At 39.8% G+C, this 18154-nt stretch overlaps 1 protein-coding gene across 1 annotated transcript in view; it reads left to right on the forward strand.

Annotated features, from left to right (window-relative positions):
• The window catches only part of Utrn (utrophin), a 515860-nt gene that overhangs the window by 379390 nt on the left and 118316 nt on the right, over positions 1-18154 (forward strand). Inside the window, exon 54 of the mRNA XM_048800520.1 lies at positions 14502-14631. Within this exon, the coding sequence (XP_048656477.1) occupies positions 14502-14631 (130 nt within the window). The remainder of the gene's footprint in view (positions 1-14501; positions 14632-18154) is intronic.

The raw sequence follows: 18154 nt of genomic DNA on the forward strand, positions 1-18154 counted from the left end.
TCAAAAACATTCATGTGTATACTCTGACATACATAATGCTTTTAGAATAATGAAAGACCCTGAAAACATACTTAACTGAGCATCTTCTGCTTCCTCGAGTCAGCCACGCAGAGCCGCCACTCTGAGTTACTTGCCCTTCCTTGTAACATGTCACGTCTGTTTGTTTTCAGTTATCACTTTTCCTGGTGTCTCACTGACTGTTCCTCTGCATGTTTCTTTATCTAACTTCCAGGATGCTGTGTTTTCCTGATCTTGTTCTCATCTCACGGGTAGCTTCTTCACAGTCACCTGTTCTGGTCCCTTCTGCTGTCCTCGGGATCCTCTAAAATTGGATGCACCGGGGATCAGTCTGTGCCAGTTCCTTCATGCTCACCCTTTCCTGGATTTAGATTTCACCTCTGTGCCAACCACTCCCAAATATATATTATTCATTTCTGCCTGAGACTCTAATGGACATTGCTTACTTAATATGGCCAAACTGAATTCCTGAACTGGTCCTTCAGACTTGTTCTACCCAGGCTTCCCTATTTCAGTTGACAGGTAAAAATAACAATCACCAATAATAATAATAACAACAACAACAATAACAACATCTTTCTCTCACCCTCATTCTGTTAGGAAATCCTGTTGGTTCTCTGTTCAAAACACAGACTCTGAGTCCGCCGCCTCTCACCGCTCATCTGTCTCTGGGATGCTGGGCACAGCAGCCAGAGTGTTCCTATTAAGATAAATGGAACCCTGCAGAGGCTTCCCTCGGATTTGTAGTAAAAGCCATAGTCCTCAGAATGGTATATGAGGCTCTGTGTGGTCTGCCCTACCTCCTGCACAAACCTTGCTCATCTCATATCTTGCTATTTTCTCTGACACACTGGTTTCAGCCCCTGTTCGCCTACTGTGGTTTCACTCACAGTTCCCTTCCCTGTCCTAGGAGTCCTCTGTCCCTGGAGTTGGTGTGGTTAACACCTTCATGGATTTTAGAAGCTTGCTCTAAGCACCTTCACACAGCGCCCACCCAGACAGTCCTATGGAATCACTGCCACCCTGGGGAGGCTTCTGATCTCTTGCCCTGCTCTACCTCCTTCTCATCCCTACAATTATCATCTTCTAATGTCACTACTTGTCTCCTATTGTCTCTTTGTCTATATCTGGTAGACCAGATGCTAATAAATACTTGTTGAATGCTGAGTTAAATCTACCTGAAGGGAACAACAGTTTTGAGGTAGGAATATTCCTTTGGTCTTTTTACCTCTCAGGGATCCCTCTTTACTTCTGTATATTCTGAAGAATGTTACAGTTTGAAAATATTTCTACTTTAAATGGTTGAATCTTTAACAAATATAATGGCTCACTTAGAAATATAATCTACAGTTGTTTCTTGAGAGCTTGAAATAGTTGTAGTTATATGAACTATTTGAACTGTAGGAAAACTCATCAGGGCCCTCGCGTGCCGGGCAGGTGCTCTACAACAGAGCCACACCCGCAGCCCCTTTTTCTGTCTTAATATCATCTAAATTGTTCAACGCTGGAGTAAGAAGGATACTTATGTGAGGGAAAATAGATTGAAATGTCTTTGATTAGTGAGATAGCTTCTAAAATACACTTTATTATTTTACCTGTATGTTCTGAATGCTGCCAGATGCACCCAGTGTTTGTGCCTCCCCAGTCCCCAAAATTTGAACCTTGGAAAACTAGATGAGCTAACATTCCTAACAAACGCAGTGAGTAGCTTAAACGTATGGAGGTGTGTTATTCAGTGACTTACGTTGTGTTTTATATCTTATAAATAAATCTAGCTTCATAGAGGTTGTCAGAGTAAAATATAATGGGAAAGTTTTATAATTGTTAAAGATATAAAAGTAGATCTGTAAAATATTTGTAATTCTTAATTATGTGTTTCTTTAAAAGTTGCCATTGGGGTCTGGGGTATAGCTAAGTCGTAGATTACCTGCCTGGCATGCATGAGACCCTAGGCTTCACCCCAACCACTGTCCATTAAAACACAAACAAACAAACAAACAACGCCCCCCCCCCAAAAAAAAAAAAAAAAAAAAAAAGCCTTCCTGTTTGCTCTGAGTTGTGGTTCAGTGGTAAGGTACTTGTCTAGCATGTAAGAGACCCTGGTTTGATCTCTAGCACTGGAAAGGAAAAAAAAAAAAGTAGTAATCTGTTCAAAAGGTCTGTTATACAGCATGGTGACTATTAAAACAATGTTTTATATTCTTACAAATTGATGAAAGAGAAAATTTTGTGTTCTCACCATAAAAAAATTAAGTATGTGAGGTAATGCGTATGTTAATTAGCTTGATTTAGCCTTTCTACAATGGATACATATTTCAAAACAACATGTTTTTAAGAAGTCTATACATTTTTATTTCTCAATTAAAAATGAATAAAATAAAAATAAATTAATTAAAATTTTACATTTAAAAAGTAATTTCCTTAATGATCAATGAGCCCTATTTCACTGGGTTATCTTTTTTAAAAGTGTTATTTTTAATTTGAAAATAATGTATTACAGATTTGCTAAAATAAAGAACAAAAATTGACCATCATTTTACCACTGTACCACAAACATTTTTATTTTGCATGATTTTCCTTTTGCATATCCACCTTTCACATTTTTAATGGGGAGCATAGTTTTTATCGTATTTCTCTCTCAGATTTATGACATGCTCATTTCTTCACGTTGCTATGTGGTCATTATCACCATAATTTTTCAAGGTTACATAGTGGTCCCCGGTGTGGTTAGACCATAGTAAGCCTAAATATTTTCCAGGTGTTGGATATTTTAAGTTGCTTCCAATTTTTTAAAGCCATAAATAATGTTGTAATGAACACTTTTGTACTTGTAGCTTTTTCGGCTTCATTTTCTTAAGATCTATCCTCAAAGGTGAAATACTTGTTTTACACAATATGACCAAATTAATGACTCTTGATATATTGCCAACCTCCTTTCCCAAATGATTGAACCAATTTTCTGCCTCCAGCAACCCATGAAAGCACAGCCTCACTGCACCCTCATCTGTGATTTCTCATTTCCAGTCCTCTTTTCTCTGGACCGACCGCGTGTTGTTAGTGGTTGTTGAAATTGTGATATTCCATGGCAGTCTAGAAATTTAGAAAGCCATTTCAGGATACCAGACTTCTGGTTCAAGTTTCTTTCCTCTCAGAGAGAGGGAAGAGGAGAGAATTTCTTGGATGTTTTTGGCTCTCTTGGGCTCAGAAAGTTAGGGAAAACATTGACCATGGTTTGTGGGACTCAGATTTGCCCTTTATCTCAAATTCACTATGTGTGTGATGTGCTCTAGCTGACCTTTCTCACCTCTCCAGAACTTTGTTTTGCTTTCCTATTCTGGAACAGAGTGGCTCAAAAAAGAGACCACATTTATTTGTTTTCAGAAATGCAAAGTGATACCAGCATCTTGCAACATAGATTTTTTTTCTTTTCTTTTCTTTTCTTTTTGTGGTGCTGAGAATTTAATCCAGGAGAGTTCTACCTCTGAGCTATATCCACAGCCATATAATTTTATTTTCAGACATGGTCTCACTAAATTGCCCAGGATGGCCTCGAACTTTAATGATCCTCCTGTCTCAACCTCTCAAGTTGCACAACACAGTTTTCTGCTTACTAAATATTTTGACTTAATCTTGGAGAATTACATACTTCCTTTTTTTCCATAATTAAATAACTTATCTATGAGAAGAGTTAAATTAACTAAATAACTTTTTCCTGCTGATGGAGGATGAATGTGTTAGCTTTGAGTTGCTGTAACAAAATTATCTGAGATAATCAACTTAAAATGAGGAAAGGTGTGTTTTAGCTCAGGGTTTCAGAGGTTTTGGTCCATGGGTGGTTGGCTGGCTGTGCTGGTTTGGGGCCTATGATGAGGCAGAACATCATGGTGGTGAGTGCCCTAGTGGATTAAAACTGTTCACCATAGTAGCCAGGAAAACAGAGATAAGGGGCCAGGGTCCCAATGTCTTCTTCAAGGTCATGCCCTCAGTGACCTAACTTCCTTCCAAAATGGGGCTGCACGTCCTAAAGATTCAACCACTTCATAATAGTGCCATAAGTTGGGGATCAAACTTTAGTATAAAGCCCTTTGGGAGTCACTTATGCAAACTATAGCATCAAGTAAGAGTGAATAGAGGCTTTGGAAGGGATTCAATCTTGGATGATAGCTGGGAATGAGGGTAATATTTGGATTAGCATCATCTTAATAGTAACTTGTTATTCTGTAGCATTGAGCAGATTATAATGTATGTTCCCATTGGCTGTCTCATGTGTGAAGTAGAATGGAAGGTGTTATTAACATTCAGAGAAGTTAAGGGGCAAGCCCTGGGATATGGCCATGCCTACCTACTAGTGCAAATCTGATAGTAGCACAGGGCTCTTGGTTGTAAATCTTTATCTGGTTTTATTGTGCCACAAAACAGTATTTTAAACACTTCATCCATTCATTAAAAAAAAAAAAATTGAGTGTCCATCATGTGCTCTGGGGCACAGATGTTAGGGCTCAGTCTGGCATAGTGGTGAGGTCTGCCAAGTGACCAGGGCAGGAGGGTTGGTGAATGCTCCAGCGCAGGAGGGCCCCCAGCACAGGAAGTCCAGTGGTGGGCTGTCCTGGTGTTGCAGGTGACATTGGAGCAGGTTGCTAACAGGTCAGGAGGGGTGACTCTTGTTGATTTGACTTTTGCCAGTGACAGTCAGTGAGATTGCTGAGAAAGCAGGAAGACTTACTGTCTGAGAAATAACTTCTCTGAAGGTCCGTGAGGAGCTGACTCCTTCCCTCCTCCCCTGGTTAGAGTCTCCCCACTGTTTTCTTCCACAGCCTATTATGTATGACCTGTTTCCATTTCCCAGGAGTTTTCCTTCCTTGGTTCCCTTCTAACTAAGGCTCCTGAGGCCCCAAATTTTCTTTTAGGTAGTTTATCCATTTCTTCATTCATCCATACAAAGCTGAACTGCATGCCGCAATCCAATGAGAAGCAGCAGCCATGGAAGTCTTGAAGCAAGGCTTTCTGGATTTCAAAAGCTGTGAGGAGGGAAAAGCTTAGCATATTCTAGGATCAGAAAAGAGAACTTGAAGCTGGAAATTATAGTGTATTAGGAGAAGAGCCTGGAAATCAAGGCGAGTCCAGATATTGGTAGGAAGTTTAGAATTTATTCTAAGTGAAACAGGAAACCATTGGAGGATTCTGAGGACTAGCAATGTATAATTTTAATATCATGACCCAGAAAATTTTAAGAAAAGTGCATCTAAGCCAACTTGAGAACTTGATAAACAGATGATTGGCATGAAGGTTTTAGACTAAAGAGAGAGTAAAAGGAACTTATGCTACCTCGGCTAGGAGCACTTATTCTTAGGCCTGCAGATGCCCTACAGGTAACCAAAAGCAGGGTAAAGCTTGGCATCTTTGCCTTCGTTCTTGTACCTGTCTCCTTAGTTGCCCTAAACTTTGGTTAGGTGCCTGCTCAGGTGTGTGCGTAGGCATGTTGACCATTTTAGGAGTGTTCCTCTAAAAACTTGTAATACAACGTTTATTAGCCCTGAATTACATAACGTACCTTTTGAAGACTGAGGCAAGTTTGCAGCATCCTGATTCTGACTCCTGGTGGTGCCGAGAAGGCTCCTGTCATTGCTTCCTTTCCAGGATCACTGGACTGATGGACAAACATCCTGAGCCACTAATGGAAATTGCCTCTCAAATGATGAGGACATCTCTGGAGCCACCTCAGGAAACCAGAACTGAGAATGATCAATCTGATTAAGACTGCTTAATCATGCACCACCTCTACTCCCCTACCCCAAGTCTTCCTCTACTTAAACCTACACCTCCCATCAGCTCCCCAAAGACAGGGCTGAGATGCCGGCTCTCACTTTGCCTTCCCAGTGTGGCCAAAGAAAGTTCCTTTCCTGCTCCTCACCATGAGGTTTCTTTATTGGTGAACCTGGTTAGTCAGGACCCCCAGAGTCAGGGCTCTGGCCTCAGATGTGGGCTCCACAAGGAGAGCAGAACTGTAATGTAAAGATGGAGGATGGTACCCAGGATTTAGTAGACTCTCACATATTTGCATTTCTTCTCCCATGTCCTCCGTCCAGTATGACAGGTTGCTGGTTTAGGACAGAAGGGAATAACAGGGATTCTCCTCCTCCCTCCAGCTTCTCTTACATCCTGTTTTCTTATGGAGAGACTTGCAGGGTCCTGTCCATGTCAGCACTGCCAGGAATAACTGATATTAGTGCTGCCTTCTTGGCAGCAGCTCAGCCATTACACCAAACTGATGCTATGCTTGTGTTGAAAATGAAGAGCAGCTGATTGACGTGCAAGGGTTTCTGACTTAAGCCATGCCAGTCGCTCTGCACACCTCCTTACCCCTTAATCCCCTGTTCTTCCCGCTATGTTACAGCAGGTGGAGAGAAGTGTTCTCAGACCATTAAAGGATGATTGAGAATCTCTGTAGGTATTAAAGGTTGTATAAGCAGCAATTTATTCTGCTGCCTGGAACTCACAGGAGCACCAGCAGTCACTAAAGAGCACCCTGGGTATGGGAATCAGGGATTTGGGACAGGAGGAAGGGTGATTGCTCTTAGAGAGGGGATGTTGGGCTGTTAGAATGAAAACAGTGACTTTAGTAGCTAAATTTTGATATTTACAATCAGGTCTTTATTCATCTGATATTCCATTTAGTTTAAATGAGCAGAAAGAAGGTGCACAGCAGGCACAGAGGCTAGATTACTCTTGTATATTCTGGCATCTTGAATTGCATTTTCCTTAGCTCCTATTAATCTAATTCTACTTTCTTTTTCAATTGTTCAATTGTTTTTGTTGTTGTGTTGTTCTTTTAATTCTTTTTTTTTTTTTTTTCAGTACTGGGGCATGAACCTGGGGCCTTGTGCATGCTGGGCAAGTGCTCTGCCACTGAGTTACAGCTCCAGCCTGCGCATGTATGTTAGAAAGTACAATTGCTGTTTTCCATAAATATTTTTTCAAATTTTTACTTTTTTTTTAGTGGTTCTGGGGATTGATTCCAGAACCTCACCCATGCCAGGCAAGCACTCTACCACTCCGATATACCCCATTACTTTAAAATTTTATTTTATTTTGAGACAGAGTCTTGCTACATTGCCCAGGCTGGCCTTGAACTTGTGGTCCTCCTGCTTCAGACTGGGATTATAGCATCTGTTTTTCTTTTTAATTTATTGTGCTTCTTTCTTCTTGTTACACTTAATATATGTCTTCTGTTTGTAGGACAAGGCTTCAGTTTACATGTGCCTGCCTGGGAGAGTGATTGGGTACTTCTGTGTATTTGTAGAGTAATGTCTTAGTCCATTTTTGTGGTTGTTGTTATTGTTACTATAGCAGAATAGTTGAGACTGGGTAATTCACGAAGAATGGAAGTTTATTTAGTTCACACTTCTGGAGACAGGGATGTTCAAGATTGGTTGGCTGCATCTGCTGAGGGCCTCATGCTGCCTCAACTCCTGCCAGAACACAGAAGGCAAATGTGACAAAGGGGGACCAGACAGCAAACCCAAGTGTGAACCTTTTGAGACCTAATCCAATCCTGTGAGAGCTGTTTCAGTTTGGCACGAAAGACATTAATCCCTGTAAAGGCCCCATCTCTCAACATTGCTATGTCAGTAACCAAATTTAAATATGGGTTTTGTTGGGGACAAGCCACATCTAAACCATAGCAAATGGAACACACACAAGCCTTGTGAGAGGTTGCTGCACTTTGAGCTCAGTGGCCATGCCTTGAGTAGGAAACTAGCCAGGTGTTTGGCTATATGAAGAAGTATTTGGTTTCTAGGTGCTGCTTCTGTCAACCACAAAGACTCTTCCTGCCCTGGTCTGGCTTTCAGGATATAAAACATTTTACAAGAGCTGTGACCCTTATTCTTCACATTCTCAGCTCTAACAGCACCAGCCTCTAAACTGGACACACGTGGACTTTCCTCAGGGGCTTGGCACCTTCCTTTCCCTCATCTTCCTCTCTTCTCTTTCTTCACACTGCACTGTCTTTAAGGTGCCGTTCCTGACCACTTACACAAAATGTTACCAATCCTACATCTTTCTCCTCCCCCTCTCTTGGCTTTCAGCATCCAGATATTTTTGCAGAGGGACTCTGTTGCTTCTGTCATCAAGAGATGGAGTACAATTCTCCTTTCTCTTGAATCTGTGCTGGTTTTATGACTTGCATCAAGCAATACAAAGCGACAGAAGTGATGTGCAAACTGTGCAGCTTTGATTGTCAACAATGGTAACTTTAGCTATGTGCAGCCATTTAGATTTAAATTTAGATCACTTACAATAAGATTTATAATTTATTTCTCTGTGGTACTAGCCACATGTCAAGTATCCATTACCCACAATCAACTAGAGGTACCATATTGGACAGTGTGGTTTTGGAACATTTCCGTCATTGCAGAGAGTTGATTGGACAGAAGCATCCTAGAGCCTACGCCTTAAAGGTATCTTGCAGCTTCCAATCTACCCACTGGGAACACTCATCACTGTCCTTTGAAGAAGCCCAGTCCAATCTTCTGTGCGATTAGCAACCCTGTAGAGAGAAACCAGGTGCCCCAGACAGCAGACAGCAGTGATCTCAGGCATGTGAGTGAGACCATCATGGACCACCAGCCCCACTCAAGCTACAGGTGACTGTAGCCTCAGGAAGAACTCCAGGTGGCACCTGCAGGAGAAATTTCCAACCCACAGAATCATGATATATTGACATTGTTAAGCCGCTAGTTTCAGGCAAGTCTGAGAACCAGTAGTGATACTTGAATTGTAATGACTGAGTGGCAATAATTTTGAAACAATGTCCTGTGGAGTTACTTTCATGGGTGTGATGTGGAAATGGAGGGATGTAGGGTAAACCTGGACCACCCGCTTTCAGTGAGATTAGTTTCTTGTTTAGGGAGAGGAAAGAATATTTGCTATTGAGAAACACCAACAGTAGACTGAAACATCACAGACTAGATGACAGAAACTGTATCAAGCTGGGCATGGTGGTGCATGCCTCTAATCCCAGCAGTTAGGGAAACTGAGAAAGGAAAGTCACAAGTTCAAGGCCAGTCTCAGCCGCTTAGACCCTATCTCAAAAGAAAAAAGACTAGGGATGTAGCTTAGTGGTAAAGTGTCTCCCTAGGTTCAATGCCCAGAACCACAAAACAAAACGAAACAAAAACCAAACTGCTAAAAAAAAACTTGTAATCTGCAAATAATCCAGAAATAACCAGAATATCATACTTATATCAATTTAGGATAAACAGATTTGGGAAAATTTGTGTAATTTGCTGTGCTCTATTTTGGAATCCCACACAGTTGTCTTTCATCTTAAAAGCATTTCTTCCTATGATTATTATTCACTGCCATTTATTAAGTGTTTTCTATGTATGCCTGGCCAGGCACTATAGAGGATTTAAAAATGATTAGAGTCTGAGCTTAACTTTGGGAGAACTCACAATTTAATGAGACAGGTGGATGGTTACAGTGTATCAAGACAAGTCCAGACAGGAGTGTGAAGTGCTCCAGAAACTCAGAAGGGGAGCCCCACCTTGTTGCTAAACATTGGCAGTCAAAGGGGTGAGCTATCACTCTGCAGATGTGCAGAGGCTAGAAAAGAAACATTACCTGAAAGATTTGATGTAGATAAAAAACAGAATTATTTTACTTTAAGAATAACTTTATTGAGATAGTATTCACACCTCTAAGTCACCCCTTTAAAATACACAGGTGAGCAGTTTTTAGTGTATTTATAGAATTGCGTAACCACCATCACTACCTAGTTTTAGAACATGTTGGTTACCTCAGGAGAAATCCCCATGAGCAACCATTAGTTCTTCACAATCCCTAGCCCTAAGCAACCACCCGTCTACTTTCTGTCCCTCTGGTCTTGCCTGTTCTGTACATTCACAGTAATGGAATCATACATGATTTGCTTTTGTTTCACTGGGCATGTTTTTAAGATCCATCCATATTGTAGCATATATCAGTATTTCATTCATTTTCATTGCTGAATCAGATTCTGTTGTATAACTGGACATGGTGACACACCTTTGTAATCCTAGAGACTCGAAAGGCTTAGGTAGGAAGCTTGCAAGTTCAAGACCAGCCTCAGTAACTTAATAAGACCCTGTCTCAAAATAAAAATAAAAAAGTTTGGGGATGTAGCTCAATGGTAAAATGCCCTTGAATTCAGTCCCTAGTACCAAAAAAAAAAAAAAAAAGGGGGGGGGGAGATCCTACTGTATAGATAGATGTACCACATTTTTTTATCCCTTTACCAGATGAAGGATATTTAGATTATGTCTATATTTTGGCTATTATAATGCTGCTATGAACATTCATGCACATGATTTGATGTGGACGTGTTTTCAGCTCTCTTGTGTCTACACCCAGGGGTGCAACTGCTAGATCATATGGTAACTCTGTTTAACCTTTTGAGAACTGCTCAACTCTTTTCCAAAGTGGCTGCACCATTTTTTCTTCTCACCAGCAATACAGAAGGGTCTCAGTTTCTTCCTAACCTCACCAGTACTTGTTATTGTCTGGAAATAAAACTGTTTTCAATGAAAATATAAAGTCATTAAAACAGAAAACACCAATTAGATTATGTTATACTCATTGAAGATGGCCCATATGTAAATCACATGACATTAGAAATTTAAAACCAAATGCCACTTTGTATCTCTGTATACAAAACAACTCATTGGAGTCTAATTACCTTATCATTAGTGTTCACCAGGTGGTTGGGAAATGCAGGTTTTCTTTTATGTCTAATTGAGAGGTAGAGAGTGGTGAAATGATTACATGTGTGATGCTGTTGAGAGTCAAATCCGTTTCTGACAAGCAATTAAATATAATTGAAATAGGACAAATTGAGTAACAACATTAAATTTGCAAAATAGGAATGAGCAGATATTATTAAATGTATGCCATTCTCTAGGAGTTGGGTGGTGAGTTGGCATTAGGGCCAGAGCCCTGGTATTTTTATTTACTTGGGTTAGTTCCCATCCGCCCACACTTGCCTCCCATACTAATCAAAGGAGTTTATGAGACATTCCCCAGTAAGCATCCTGTGCAGAGAGGATTTTATTTTTTAATGAAGTGCTAGAGTTTAATGTGGTCAGGAAGGAAAATGATCCTTGGGGCTTTCTTAGACTCAGGCTTGTTTTTTATGAATCTGGGAGACCTGCCATAGGTACTATAAAAACAAAAATGTAAATCTAGACAGTCACTCTGAGCCCAATTGTCTAGCTCTTCCGTGGCTTCCCGCGACCTATTATTGTGTCACATGCACAAAAGGCTTGACTCTATCTCTATCTGCATCTTGAGCCTCAGCTGCTGCCACTTGCAGGTGCTAAAATGTCTGTGGGTCCCAGTGTACACACTGTGATCTTCCCACCCTCTGCTCCTGTGGCGTTTCCTCTGGTGGGAGTTACCCTCTCTCTGTGCATGACTCGATTCAGGCTCCACCTCCCCGGGAAGCACTTAAGAGTGCTTAAGTGATGCTGGTCCAAGGCAGAACACTGAGCTGGAAACTTTGTTCACTGAGAAGAAGAAAGGAAAAAGAAAACACCAGAAAACATCCCCGGAACTTATTTATGTCTGAAAAAGACAGAAATTAAACAGTAAACATGATAACTCCATAGGTTCCTCGTGTAGTGGAGGTAGTAGGTCTAGGAAATACCAAGAAATGAAGCAGAGGAATGGGAACAGGAATGTCCAAGCGGGGAAAGGTGAGCACTAGGTTAAATAGGGTGTAGGTGGGCTTCACCCAGAAAGCCGGAAGGGGATGAGGGATCAGCAGCATGAGCTTTCTAGGTAGAGCCAAGAGCCAGCCCCAGACACTGCTCCATTGCGAGATCATGTGTTAGGCTGTCAACCTCCAGCCCTGGGGGAGTTGATTGGTGAGTTCTCCAAGAATCTTTCTGTAGACTAACGTATATTTCCATTTGGATCTTTTAAATTCTAAAAATAGTTCCAAGGCAGCTCTCTCCTTTGCCCTTTTCCCTCCCACGTCTCTTTCCAGCACACAGGGTTGGACTATTAATAGCCCAGAATGTCCCCTCAGGAGTACTCAACACTTCAGTCACAAGATCCTGTGAGCTCCCTTCTGCACTGAAGGATCCAGATTTGCCCTCTGAAATAAAAGCCCCATAAGCATTTCTTGCTCCCAGAGGACCAGCACTGTGTCTCCTTTTCCTTTTGGGGTTCACATTCTGTTACGTGACTTCTTTTCTTGGCCTTTCATCTCTGTCCTCATGGTTACCTATTAGTGTTCTCTGGTTTCTCTTTTGTGCTGTCTGTCAATTCTTCCCCCTGCTGGCGAAGACGTGGCCTTTCTTCACAACCCCCTGACTTCCCTTCCCAGAGGAGTCCAGCACAGCCCTCCCTGCACATCACTTTAGGAATCTTTTAGTGCCCTCACATTGACTAATTAGATTTTGGTGGTTTAAGTCCTCGTGACCATTAAAATTAATTGTTTTCTTTCTTCTTTTTCTTTTTTGCTGTAATACACGTTGTTTTCTATTGCTTTTTCTTTTTTTTTTAACACAAATGATTTTTTACATCATCGTGTTCCCAGCTGGCTTTGGAAGTCAATACCAGGAATGTTTTTATCCCCTTAGTGCTTCTTTGCTCTAACAACACAATAATCTCAGTTAAAAGAATTGGCTGAACACCTGTGCTTATTTTTATATTTCTGGATGGAAAATGTAATTTTTCCTTTTCGCTTGCATCTCTTTTATTTCCGTGTATCAGAAACTTTAAATGTCAGAAGATAATCTTTTTTCTTTTCTTTTTTCATGGAATGTCACACCTGGAACTTCTTCCAAAGCTGCATTTCTGAAGTACAGATAGTGGCAGCTTTGTCCCTCTTCTCCCTCGATAGTCATTTCATGCTCATTGGAGATAAGCGATCTGCAGATTTTGTTGACTTGTGATTGCTTCATAGTCAGTCTTCCGTTTTATAGATGCTAAGAAGTACACGTAAATTTGTCTATGGCTTTTAGAAAAGGTTTTAATTTCATCCTTTATCCTATATTTTATCACTGGATTGTGGGGGTTTTTTGCCTAATTTTATTCTCTTATTTAATTTTTTTATCAAGGTAATAATGGGACATAGTCTTAAGGCCAAATTATTTACAGTGCTTATCACAAAAATTACCACTTTGTCCCCCAATCTCTCATTACTCCTTGCCTGCTCTTCTTGACCCTTGGCACCTGTGACAGTCTCTTTCCACTTCATTACCAGACTTTTTCTGGTGTTTAGCTCCATATCTTTACGTGAGGTGATGATTCCAGCACTTTTTTTCACTTTCTGCTTTTTTTATTGACTCTGGAAGATGAGGATTTAGCCTGCAAATAGCCTGTCAGTTTAACATAGTTAGGTCAAACTCATTTTTTTAAAAAATAGTAGTTACGTTCAGAAAGAAAATTTTTTATTGATTTTAAAATACCAGAACTCCTCAGACCAGAGTTCTAGAAAACAACAACTGAGTTTTCATAGTGCATTGCAGGGAAATGCAGTAACAGAAAATATTAGAGCCAGAGGTATGGAGATATGTATAATTTTAAGAGGATAACCCTACTAACAATTTTGATTTAGCTAAAATGTTAAAATAACAAATGAGAAATCTTCATTTACCACTTGTTGCAGTAGTAGTCACAGAATGAGTTTTGTTTTCAAATTCTAGTCAATTAGTCTTAATCACTGAACATTTCCTAGGAGCTGGGGTGAAAGTTTAGCCCTACTTAATAGATTTGCATGAAAAACCTCACAAGGGAAAAAGTAGTAATTGCCTCAGAATGAGAGGTGGAACATATTTTAAGATACTTGGAGATTGTCTCTTATGTGTTCTCTTTGGTTTAATTTTGATTTCACATATTTTAATTTGTTTCTCTCTTTTTTCCTTAATGTATCCTAAAGAATGTGAAACACTGACAATCTCATTCCTGATTTTCTTCTTCTGTACCACTGGATGCACTTTTTTTTTCCTGTCAATGTTATAAGAGAAAAGTATCTTGGATCAGGGTATTGTAATTTAACAACCTGATATTAGTGGCAGCTCCAAAGGTATATTTTGTGTAAGTTCAAATACATTGTAACAGGGCTGGAGGACATAGCACTGTGGTGAGCACTTGCCTAGCATGTGCAAGGTCCAGGGTTCAATTCCCAGTACCACAAATACAAAAAATACTCTGTAACATTTTACCCAGGTAAAGTTCCTACTTTTTTGGTTCGTTTCTCTTCCTCCTCCTTCTCCTCTTTTATGTTTTTGCATGTTTAAGTTCTGCAGAATCACCTCTTTGCTCCTATTCAAATTTTTCACTGTTCATATCTATCAACCTTACATTTTCACTTCTAACTTAACTTAAATGCTGGTTGTTAATCATTTCCTTCCCAGCTATACTCAGAGTGATCTAACTGAAGATGTTCTGTGCTGAACACGAGGTTACAAATTCAACTTTTGCTTCTTTTTGCAAAGGCACTGAGACGTGAGTTGAAGGAGAAAGAGTATTCTGTCCTGAACGCAGTGGATCAAGCTCGAGTTTTCCTGGCTGATCAGCCAATTGAGGCCCCTGAAGAACCAAGAAGAAGCCTGCAGTCAAAAACAGGTGAGACTGGTTCCTTTAATACATCACAAAAACACATGTTAGGAGAACAAAACCATAATCAAGTAGGGAATTTCCTTATAGTATTCATGATCTAATAGTTTAAACTTTTCTTTTAAGTATTACCTTCATTGAGTATATATTTAACAAATATCCAGATTCAAGTTAATTAATAATTGCAAATGGGAAAATTATTTAAAATATAATATTAAACATAAAATATTTAAATCTAAAGTAAGTTTTTAAAAAACTTCTGTCAACATGAGACACAACAAAGTGCCCTTTTTTTTCTTCAAGCAGATAATAGCATTAAATTTAAAAATAAAAACCTATAGCATTTAGGCACTATGGCTCAAAATTGAAACAGGAACTACCTTATTGGCAAATAACAATCTGTCACATAGTACATTTAAGAGAAAATTTGTAATAAATTTTGAGGCCAACATTTTTCTTTTGGTTTTTCACTGTTGAACATTAAAAGCATTCTGATGCATTTTTAAAAATAGACTTGCCATTCAAAATATTTTCCATTGTTCACTTCACATGGCAAAAGCAAACCTGAAGAGTGCCTCATGCTATGTGCAGCTTGTAAACCATGAACCTTTCTGACTTGTAAGGGAAACACAGTTGGAAAACACTTTCCTTGACTATAGCAGGGACTGGCTCAGACTTTTGCAAGGCAGCCATGTCCTGCTGAACCTTATTTATGGAGGAAGCTCCTCTCAGTCTGAGTAATTTCCCATCATGGCTCTGATTTTCTTGACTCTTTGAACCTAGTTGTATGTGTGTGTACGTGTACAGCACATGCACGTGCACACACATACAGTCATTTCCAACATTACTTTTTGTTTTCTGCTACTGGTATTGCTCCTTTCTAGTTAGCCTACTGGGGAGAAAGTCACTGTTGAGTCTCCCACCTTTCATCAAACCCCACAAATCACTTCTAATTGTTATTTCTATCTTTGAAGAATGATTGTTTCTGAGGACAGCTGCCCCTACCCCCTTCCCCATTTCCTTGGGTTCTGCATTTAAAAATTTCACTAACTATGGGTTGAAAATTTTTGAAAAAAATATCTCATTTTCCTTGTCATTATTTCCTAAACAATAGAGTATGACAGCTATAAAGCCATGTACAGTACATTAAGTATGAAAACCATTTATAAAGCATGTACGCACAGTGCATTAAGTATTATGAGTAATCTAGAGATAATTAAAAGTATGCAGGAGGATATTTATAGGGTATATGCAAATACAGTGCCATTGTATATGAGGAACTTGAGTATCCATCTTTTTTTTTTTTTTCTTGGTGTCTGTGGGATATGCTGGAACCAATGCAAATCAAAAGGGATAATTGTACAGTTATAGATTTATTATGTACACACCCAACACATGTATACAGACAACAGACCCATGCACTATTATTAATTCCAGATTCTCATCTTGCTGTCCATAGTCTTGGGATAGTTTTAGCACTTGTCAGTTCGTTTTCTGTCCCCTTATATATCATGCAGTATTTGCCCCTGTGGTTCCCTTCTTCATGTTGGCCTGTTCATGATGATGAGTGAAATCTTTTAGAATCACATTCATCTCCCTTTCCTGATTAAACATCCTCACTGACTTTCCATTCCATACTGAAAAAAAACTTTTACTCTAGCATGACATTTGAAAATCATTGCAATCAAAGCCTTCCTGAGTTACCCAAACCATTTTTTTTTTCCTTAAGATTTTCATAGTTCCATACCCAATGTGTATTATCTACTCAGTGATTTTTGGAACTCTCTTGTCAGAGTTATGCTCAATTTTCTTTTTCCATTTTTAAATTTTTTGAAAAGAATATTTTAAAGATTGCTTATATCCTTAATATAGACTATCAGAAGGTTTAAGATCTTTAGAAATGAACTACTACAGATTTGCTCACCTTACAGGTGAGAGACTGAGGACCACTGAGGGGAGACAACCTGCTCAGGACCCAGTCCAGTCCTGTTGGATACCCAACATATACTGTTTTCATTTTTATTGGTTTATTTTCAGATGTTAAAATTCATCTATTTGCCCTGAGTTGAAGACTCTAGCTTTAATAATTTTATACCCTATGCAGTGCCTACATATATTAGGCACTTGGTCAATGTTTGATGAACAATATGTGACTACCAGTATAAAAGCAAGTGCTATAAAGAAACTGACTTACTATTCGGACTCTACATATGCTCTACTACAGGAGCATTTTTGTGAGCTAAATGACTAATAATGCCCCCCCATCATCACCAAGTTTCAAATCAAAGAAAATGAACACAAACTACAGGGAGTTTCTTGGAAGAGCTAAACTCATGGCACTTGCTCTTCCTCAAGTTTTGAGTCCATAAAGCATAACCAGGTGGGAGAGAAACTGGTATGATGAGCGGTGGTGATGGGTGGTAGATGAGTGGTTTTTAACATGAAATGGAAAGAAACCCCAACTCTTCTAGAATAAGCGATCAGTGTCTCTGGAGTTCCTTTCCCTTATCTATCCCCAAATTCCTGCCCTCTCCTGCCATCCTGACTCTGCCCCCCCCCCATACCCCTATGCCAGTCTTTGCATCTTGTCCCACACAGCTCTGACCTCTGGGTTGCTCAGGTCAGAATCCTTTGGGCCACTCTGGCTCCTTTAGTGGTTAAATCCACTCCATTAGCAACTCCTGTTGTCACTACATTGGGAATATACTAGAATCTGATCCTTCATTACCTCTTCACCACTAGGCTAGCCTTTTCTGTATTTCACCTGCCCACAGTGTATATTATCTCATATCCTCATTTCTAGGCCTGGGAAATGTAAACTCCAAGAAGACACAGTTTTTGTTCATTGTTTTTTAATGCTGTATTTTCTAATGTCTAGAATACTGTCTGGCACATCTGGCACATAGTAGATACTTCTTGCATACTGATTGAGTGAATCGACACGTCAGGTGAGAATTGTCAGGATAGATAAAAAAGCATAATCCCAGATATTCTTGAGAAGGGTTCAGGTTAGTTGGAGACCAAAACCAGCAGAAAATGGTGAGAAAGCAAGCAATAAAGTGCTTGGTTGTACATCCCAAGAGAGAAAGAGTCTGAGGGTCAGAGTAGAGAAGGTGGTTCCTAAGCGACTCTTATAATGTGTCGGGAGGCAGTGATTAGGCTCCAGGAAGATTGACGTCCATGCTAGGACAGATCCTATAACAGTGCAGCCTTAGGGAACAGAGAAGCTGTGTGTTGGGGAAGGAGCAGCCCAGCCCAGTAGTCAGAGGCCTGTACCTAGTCAGGAGGTGGGATGGGAAAGTCGTGTGTGCCATGTGGCTCAGAATGCAGAGGATCTGGAGATTTGGGTAGGATGTTTCAACTTCATCTGACAGAAAGAAGACACTAGTATAGGTTTGTCTTTTTGTTTATTTATTTAAATTTATTTATTTATTCATTTATTTATTTTGCATTACAATTCTTAATACACCATTATACAATAATTTAACGTATCTCTGATTATATATAAGGTATGTTGACACCAAATTCACAT

The sequence above is a fragment of the Marmota marmota genome, unplaced genomic scaffold (genome assembly GCF_001458135.2).
Source record: "Marmota marmota marmota unplaced genomic scaffold, marMar, whole genome shotgun sequence".
In the NCBI taxonomy this organism is placed as follows: Eukaryota; Metazoa; Chordata; class Mammalia; order Rodentia; family Sciuridae; genus Marmota; species Marmota marmota.